This window comes from Heloderma suspectum, chromosome 1, assembly GCF_057233095.1.
Source record: "Heloderma suspectum isolate Gila_16-S chromosome 1, 16-S_ref, whole genome shotgun sequence".
NCBI lineage: Eukaryota > Metazoa > Chordata > Lepidosauria > Squamata > Helodermatidae > Heloderma > Heloderma suspectum.
The window spans coordinates 23,949,583-23,958,524 of record NC_139458.1 but is presented as its reverse complement, the minus strand read 5'-3'; the positions used below and the strand labels follow the sequence as shown (position 1 = coordinate 23,958,524).

Below are 8,942 nucleotides of genomic sequence, written 5' to 3'. Positions count from 1 at the left end.
GTACTCCCATCTCTTTCAGAATTTGCCACAGTTTGTCATGATCCACACAATCAAAGGCTTTAGCGTAGTCAATGAAGCAGAAATAGACGTTTTTCTGGAATTCTCTTGCTTTCTCCATGATCCAGCGAACGTTGGCGATTTGATCTCTAGCTCCTCTGCCTCTTCGAAACCCAGCTTGTACTTCCGGTAGTTCTCGGTTCGCATACTGAAGCCTAGCTTGTAGAATTTTGAGCATCACCTTGCTGGCATGTGAAATGAGCGCATTTGTGCGGTAGGTTGAAAGCCAATCCTTCCTATGGGTAAAATCCGACCTAAGTCCTACTTAGAGTAGACCCATTGAAATGAATGAGACTAAGTAGGACTTAGGTTGGATTTTACCCATGGGAAGGATTGCACCTTAACACGGCTACCCTCTAGAAATACATCCTAGCATGTTTACTCCGACGTAAGTCATAATTAGTGCAATGGAGCTTACTCCAATGTAAGGGTGCATAACGTCTCTGCGTGAGTGCCTTCTCGATATTAAAGGGTAGTAGTACTTGGCAGACACGGTTGCTGCAAGGATGTCTGAAATGCTTCGGCCACTGCGGCAGCGCAAAGCTAAAGCAGCAACAGGAGCTTCCCGGTAAGCCGCAGCAAACCACCGAGCTGCCTCCCAACTGGGGAACTCTTCATCGCCCAGGCGGAAACAGTCGCAGTGATTTGTGGACTCGGTAGTCTCCCCGCCCCCCATCTTCGCTGTCGCAAACAACATTTCCCGAGAAGCTTTGCGGTCACAGGCTTGCAAATCCTTAACGTGTTGCTTTCTGGTCGTGTTTAGTACTTGGAGGTCCCATAGATTTCAACTGGAATTAATACTTCCTCTATCTCCCCGCCTTTTATTATAAAAGACATAATTTTTATGCAAGCGGGTTTCTAAAGGCCACTTACATAAAAATTAAAATATACATTATTATCATCATCATCCCTGGTTTACATGATGGAGGATAATTTTGTGTTCCGAGTAGGGCAATATGCAGTACTAGCATGATTCCTTTGGTTTTTCATTTAATTTACAGTGCAATTCAATCCGTGCCTAATTAGACATAAACCCATTGAGTTCAATGGGACTTACTCCCAGGTAAGTAGAAATGAATTCGCAGTCCTTAGAGGGCAATCTGACTGGGGAATGCTGGGAGTTGTAGGACTTTTTCTGTCTAAACATACATCGGACTGAGCCCTTAACTGAGTATTAGGCAAGGAATTCAACGCCGCACACCTGTTTTTCCCCTCCCTCCTCCGTGTTATCTCCACAACAATCCTATGAGGCAAATTAGGCTGAGAGAGAGTGACTGACCCAGGGTCACCCAAGTGGAGGCTGGTGGCTCCGATGTCAGTGGGGTGGTGAATCTGCTCCGGGTTGCAGTCAGCTCCTTTAGAGTTCTGACTGAAACCCGGAGCAGATTCACCACCCCACCAGCATCGGAGCCATCAGCCTCCACTAGTCACCCAGCAAGTTGTTTCACGGCTGAGTGAGGATCTGAACCCAGATCTCTCCAGTCCTAGTCCTACAAGAGTCTTGTGGCACCTTAAAGACTAGCTATATTCCACACAAACTTTTTGTTGTTGTTCAGTCATTCAGTCGTATCCAACTCTTCGTGACCCCATGGACCATAGCCCGCCAGGCCTTCCTGTCCTCCACTCTCTCCCGGAGAGTACTCAAGTTCATATTCATTGCATCGGTGATGCTATCCAGCCATCTCATCCTCTGCCGTCCCCTTCTCCTTTGGCCTTCAGTCTTTCCCAGCATCAGGGTCTTTTCCAGTGACTTTTCTCTTCGCATTAGGTGGCCAAAATACTTCAGCTTCAGCTTCAGGATCTGTCCTTCCAATGAGCACTCAGGGTTGATTTCCTTTAGGATGGACTGATCTGACCTCCTTGCAGTCCAGGGGACTTGTGAGAGTCTTCTCCAGCACCACATTTCAAACACAAACTTTAGCCAGAATAAATTTGTTAGTCTTTTATGTGCCACAAGACTCTTTGCTACTTTTGCTACAAAAACTTACAAGGCTACCCCTCTCATAACAGCGGCTCAGGTACAGAACAGGTCCTAGATTGTCTTTGGTAGATTGCTTAAAATTGTTTTTAGATATATGTTGTCTGTCTCTGCGCTGTTTATATGTTTTTTTATGTAAATGGTTTTGCACTTTGTATAACGTATTTTAAATGGTTCTTATTTTTTCTGAACAGCCCAGAGAGCTTCGGCTATGGGTCGGTATAGAAATATAATAAATAAAATGAAAACGACATGAAATCAAAGGGGAGGCAGACTAACAACAGCACAACAGAAAACGAAAACAGTGTTTAAGACAGCAGCGTGAGGGTTTTCGAAGCTGGACTATAATTCCCATAGCCCTCTTGGGTCCCCTTTCAGGCCGCTTTGAGACGCACTTCGGGATTTGTAGTCCCTCAAGGGTGACTCTTGCCGGGAGCCGGGCGGATTCCCGACTACGCTTCCCAGGATCCTCCGGGGCGGGGCTGTCAGTGGCGGGCGGTGGTTAAAGAACGGCGCGGCGGGCGCGGCGGGCTCAGTGCTAAGTCGCAGAACTCCGCGGTCGAGAGCGCCGGACCAGGCTGCGACTGTCTCTGCTGGGTTTGGCAGCGGGGGAATCCCACCAGCCATGTCCGACCCGGGAGGCGGCGGCGGCGGCGGCGGCGAGGACGGCGGGCTGGAGGTGACCGGCTCGGCGGTGCAGAATGTGGCGGACGTGTCGGTGCTGCAGAAGCACCTGCGCAAGCTGGTGCCGCTGCTGCTGGAGGACGGCGGGGAGGCCCCGGCCGCGCTGGAGGCCGCGCTGGAGGAGAAGGGCGCCGTGGAGCAGATGCGCAAGTTCCTCTCGGACCCGCAAGTCCACGCCGTCCTGGTCGAGCGCTCCACCCTCAAGGGTGAGTCACTGGCCGCCGCCCTGGGCGGCGCAGCCCCAGCCTAGGCGGCAGCTGGGGCTGCCCGGGGGTTAAGCGCGCTTGCTGCGGGGCTTTGCTCCGCGGCAGTGCGGCGAGGCAGGGCGGGCGATGGGATGGCCGGGCTTCGCTCCGCGCTCCAGCCGCGGCTGGGAACAAACAAGGGAGGAGCCGGGAGGGGGGGATGAAGAAGCAGGAGAATGGGGCGGGGGGTGGCCGCCGGAGGAGGAGGAGGAGAAGGCGGCGGCGGCTGTCAAAATGGCGGCGCCGCTCGTTGCGGCTTTGTCTCCATTATCCGGACAGAACGCGATGGCCTCCGGGGTCCCTCCACTGGGCCGCCTTCGCGCGCAGAGCGGCAGAGGGTGGCACCCGAAGTTAGTCGAACGTCATCCCTGTTCTTTTTAGTGGGTCTGCTCTAAGTAGGGCTAACGTTGGATGCAGCGCTCGCCCCCACCCGCACCCCTTCTCTACTCTCACACCGCCTGAGGCCGGCGACCGTTTTAAACATACGAGGTTGACTCCAGTGTTAGTCGTACTTGGAGCAGACCCACTGAAATGAATGGCGCCTACGTTAGTCATGACTAACTGAAATCCTATTCATTTCAATGGGTCTGTTCTAAGTAGGGCTAACATTGGATTCAACCCACGTTTTACCACACGTCTGCCCAGCTTGAGTGAGTGAATGTGTGCAGTCCAGCTTTTCCCCTGCCTGGTGCCTTCCAGAGATGTTGGACTACAATTCCCAGTATCCTCAGCCACCACGGTGTAGGTGTTGCCCACCACTTCTGGAGGGCACCAGGTCTGGGAAGGCTGGGATAGCCTTTTTACAACTCGGTATGATGACTCAGATAGATACTGAAACCTCTGTGAATAAGGGCACAATCCTATGCATGTTTGACAGGAAGAAAGCCCTACAACTCCCAGGATTCCCCAGCCGGCCATGCTGGATGTTGTAGGACTTCTTTTCTGTCTAAACATGCATGGGTTTATACCCTAAATTAGTTAAGTTACCTGCCTGTGTGGAGCATGAATTCCTAAAAAGCTGCCTTTTGCTAGGACAGATTATTTGCCCATCTAACTTAGTATTGTTTGCTCTGACTGCCGTTGTCATCTAACCCCAGTTTTTCCTATGGTTCTCCCTGTCCCACTCTGAAATTATGTGTTCTTATTCTTATTAATTCAATTTATGAGTCATCATATAGCCCAAACTCTCAGGACGACGTACACAATAAAAACAAATACAACAAAACCAATGTACCTGCCAACCAAGGCTAAGTCTGCATGCATCTGATGAAATAGATTCTAAGGTTTTTCTGCACAAGCCTTTTATTGTGCGAACAACATGGTCTGTTGCCTGTGTTTTTACAGGGGTTCCATGCAACATCATTGTTTCTGTGTTGACACCCCACATTCTGTTCCTCTTTCTGTTTTTTCGTCTTCATCCATGTAAGTCACAATCCATAATAAATGTAAGGTGCCAAAAGTCTCTTTATTGTTCTGACTGGCGATGCTTCTCCAAGGTGTCGGGCAGAGAGAGGCCTTTCCTATCACCTGCTGTCTGATCCTTCATTGGAAATGCCAAGGATTGGACCTGGGACTTTCTGCATGTAACCCGTGTGTCTGATCACTGAGTCAGTAGTCAAAGTTCAACAGACAACATGCTCTGCACACCTTGGTGTAATCGCCCTTGTGTGGGACTGACTTCTGAGTAAAAGTGCCTAGAGTTGTGCCTGTGGGGATGAGAGTAGGGTTGCCAAGTAGCCAGGAAAACAAAGAACAATCTGGTTTGCTTCCATGCTTTTGACAACATGTCAGAATCACCAGTTGAAGCTTTTCCTGTCATGGAGATAAATACAGTTGTCTTCTCTTGTCTGCCTCTTGAGCTGATGTCAAAGGTGCAAGAAGCAAAAAACAAAAGTTGACAATCAAGGGTGGCTTCGAGACGGAGGACTCCTAGCGCTACCCAGTCAAAAGGCATTGTGCAGCTATTCTGTTGTTTCTTCCCTAACTTTTTTCTGGTAAGAAAAAAGACAAAAGAAGCGGTGGGAAAACACAGGAGACCTACAAATTGAAGATGGCAAAGTTTGGAGCCCTTGTAAAATTCTGTGAATGAGGCAGTGTGACTGCACAGCAAAAGCCTCAGTTCAAAGCAGCCCCACAATTAGAAGGCCAAACAACAGTGTCCAAACTTCCAGAGTAGTTTGATTGTCTATATGAGAGAAGGAGCAACGCAGTGAATTTTCTAATCCAGCTTCACCTTGTCAGGAACTAGATCTTGTAGAGAGTGCATTGTGAATGAAAGATGGCGACGATCAGATTTACCTTGCCCAAGCTCAAAGAATAGAATAGTATAGTAGGGTTGGAAGGGGCCTACAAGGCCATCGAGTCCAACCCCCTGCTCAGTGCAGGAATCCAAAGTATCCTATTGGCGGGAATTGTTGCCAAGGTTACTATATGCTTCGCACAATTGGAGGTGACGGCAGGTTCCTCTTAGGGAACTGAATTTGTTTAGCAATCCCTAGTTCTAACTTTCTAGCTTATATGAATGGGAAGGTTTTGTTTTCTTGCCCACGCATGTTCCCTAGGTCCCCAATGTATTGTGACAGCAGCAAGCACCTATTTATTCCTATGTTCTATCCCCCCTCCTCTCTCGATCAACGATTCCAGTGAGGAGAGACACAAAGAAGAGGGAAAATCTGGTTTGTGTGCCAGAACTCCAGCACGCACGCACGTGCTTTCTCTCTCTGGGAGCTTGAGACATAATGGTATAATGAATAGTGGATATCTCCTCTAAATCCTCTCTTCTCCACCTTGGAAAAGGTTTTATGTCACATTTTGACCTTATTTGCACATAACAACAACCCATCAGTTGAACAATCCATGGGTTTTCTTGCATGAGCAGGAGAGAATGAGCCCACTGCCTCCCATGAACCCACCACTTCCGCTTTATCTCTTTCTGAACAGAGATAAAACTGCATACCAGTTCCCACTTAAATAGGGGCCTTGTATTTCTAAATTCATTTGTGGAAAATAATGCTATGCAGGAATTTGAACGGAGTCTCTTTGGAGATGATGTGAGATAATCTTGCATGCACTGGAAAGCTGCCAGCGGCTGTACTTTCCTGCACTTAGATTTCCGGCAAATAGCACGCAAATGTGTGCTAATGATGCTGCATAAATAAAATCTGTGTACAGCCATAGACAACCAGGTGAACTTAGCCAGTTTGAAAGATGTGTTTATAGTTAGATACAAATAGCTTTTAGTTTAGTAGTTCTCAAGTTTTTCATGTTCAAGGACCTATTTGCGTGCTTGCAAACTTGCAACTTTGCCAAGGAACCAGTCAGAATACTGCAAAGCATTCTGAGGGACATTCAGATATGTACACTCATTTATGCTAAGTTCTTGGCAGTTCTGTTGCCCAGTGGAACAGAGTATGACCTAGAACACGGCCAACACTCTCCTGCAATTGTACACTGCAAGGATGCAATGACATTTGCTGAATAAACTGTCTTTATAGGAGATTTCCCTGCCATTATCGATTCTTGTCATTGATGAACCCCTTATAAGCTGTCAAGGAAACACTGGGTTCTTCTGAATAGTTGGAAACCCACTGATCTAGTTAGTGCATAAAATCTTGCATATGAAAATTTTGCACAGTACCTTCAGATAATATTACTGATGTACATTTTCATCTTGAATTCAGCAGTTGCTGGTTTTATGTATGTGAGCAAATTGCTGCTTTCTTGCATCTTTATTAACACTTGGCATTTTATAATGCATACAAAATGGTCCAAAGATGAAATGCCAGTCAGCATCCCACCTTGTTACTGTAACTGTATCTCCATTGCTTAACTCAAACTGGTATATGAAAGCATGTTTTTATGGGATACAGATGAAATTACTGTGTTCAACACTATATCACATGCAGTATAATAAGAAATAGTTTCTTATGATGTATGTTTTACAGGGCAAAATGTTAGATGTTGATAGGTACTACTGAATACCTGAAAGTATTTTGTAAATGTTTGCACTTTTGCCTCATCTATCGAGTTATATAGTGGATACTGAGTAGATTATAATGCTGTAGGCAGATATTTTTTCCTAAATATTTTGTGACTCTACTTTCCTGCAAGAATTTGCTATTGGCAAGCACTCTGTGCTCACTTCCAGGCATTGTTAATTCCTCTCCAGGAGGCCATTCCCATTTTCCAAACATTAAATCTGTGGCAGGACTTGCCCTGCTCTCAAGCATCACCCTGGAGAAACAATCTAACCTGTTTGCCAAGTTGCACTTGCTGAGCCTTTTGGGATCTTTGGGAAACAAGCTAGTTTCTTTAAATCTTAATGTAATGTAAATATAACCATTTTTGTTTTAGGGACAATATAACTAGAGAGCCTAGGTACTTTAATAAAGTCCATGAATAAGAATAGGTATCCTAGGCCTAGCATAAAGTCTGTGGTTTATGAGCTTTTCAAAGCAAGTTAAACACAGACTGACTACATCATAGTCCTGGAATAGCTTCAATGATCTTCATAGTGTATGAACATGGACAATTTCTTAAATCTTTCTGATAGTGAATGTGTTTGAAGTGACGAGCTTCTGGTGCAGATGGTGCAATGATTGCTAAGGCCATTTTAAATATAGATGATGAGCCCTACAAGTCTAACTGGTGCCATGCTCAAAATGGTGCCTCCTAGTTGTTAAGTGCCGATTCATTACATCACTGCCATTTGGCTCTGAAAACCTTGTAGGTTTAAACAAAGGCTTATTTGTGTATTGAATTCATCTCTGTGTATAGCTCGAAGTGCTTCTATGTACCCAAGATTTTAAAACTTAATAAAAATGTAAGATCATTCTAATGCTCTGCTGAAGTATTTGTGGGTTTATATGTGTAAAATGTAACCTGGACTATGTCTATGTATGAATCCTGTATTTCTGTTACTAGACCACTAGGCTCTGTTACTGCCGTAAAACTTTTACATGTTGCAAGTGGTGGCTTTTTGGAAGAACAAAAATTTTAGTACAAAAGTGAATGAAGTAAATACCACCATCCATCTTTGTATATTGAATTACTGATTAATTCTACTTTCTTAGGCTGCAATCATATACTCACTTAATTGGGAGTAAGCACCATTGAAAACAAGGGGACTTCTGAGTATACATGCATACAGTTGTGCTGTTAGTCTCTCTTAATTTGGTCCTTATTTAAAGTAACCTTTGCGAGTGCAGCTGAAAACAAATAACATGTTGTATACAAGTATCTAATTAGTCTGGAAAATCTAAGTTGTATACCCTAAAAACACTTCACTGAAAATTTAGTAGCATTGTACAGAGCTTGAGCCATATGTCCTGATGATTCCATGACTGATTAGGAGGATCACTTTCTGTACCTGAAAACCTTTTGCTTCTATTATCGGTAAAACAGATTTAAAATACTAAATGTTAGAGAGACTTCAAAGTATAAAACATAAGTAACAGAGGGAATGGTCTTAGCACTTTTGAGAACAGTAATTTCCAGAAGATACATGAAAACATATTATGAAAGACAGGCATCCTGATGTTTGTGATTAAAATTTGGGCAAAAGGATACATGCTTGCAGAGACCTGAATTTTAGCAGCAGTTGCTATAGCATCTTCTCCCTGAAGAAGGGCCATGACCCCAGAAGTATTAAGATTGCTGTTTTTCATAATAAATTTTTGTGAATGTTCTGGAATTGGTTGTTTATTCCAAGTATAAAGCACAGAGATCTGACTGTTCTTGGCAAAAAGTAGCTTAGCTTTAACAATGAAATTTAACATGTAGCGTATATTTTGTTCTGTCAAACAAAGCCCATGGTATTACAGGGATTATCTAAAATTCCCTTTATTAAAGCTGATTTCTTTCCTGAAAAAATGTATTCTTGAATCTCATACACTTCCTCTTTCTCTTTCCCATTTGGGCGTGCCTCTTATATGGAAACTGCTGTGCTGCATTGCAGTGGTTTCATTGCTGTAGTCTTG

The 8,942-nt window shown here is 44.9% G+C and overlaps 1 protein-coding gene across 2 annotated transcripts in view; it reads left to right on the top strand.

Moving 5' to 3' along the window:
• The first annotated feature begins 2,511 nt into the window (after positions 1-2,511).
• DYNC1H1 (dynein cytoplasmic 1 heavy chain 1) overlaps positions 2,512-8,942 on the top strand; it is a 72,001-nt gene continuing 65,570 nt past the window's right edge. Inside the window, exon 1 of one of the 2 annotated variants that reach the window (XM_084838588.1) lies at positions 2,512-2,925. In XM_084838588.1, the coding sequence (XP_084694714.1) occupies positions 2,661-2,925 (265 nt within the window). In that variant the 5' untranslated portion in view covers positions 2,512-2,660. The remainder of the gene's footprint in view (positions 2,926-8,942) is intronic. The other variant, XR_014788347.1, reaches the window with a different exon arrangement.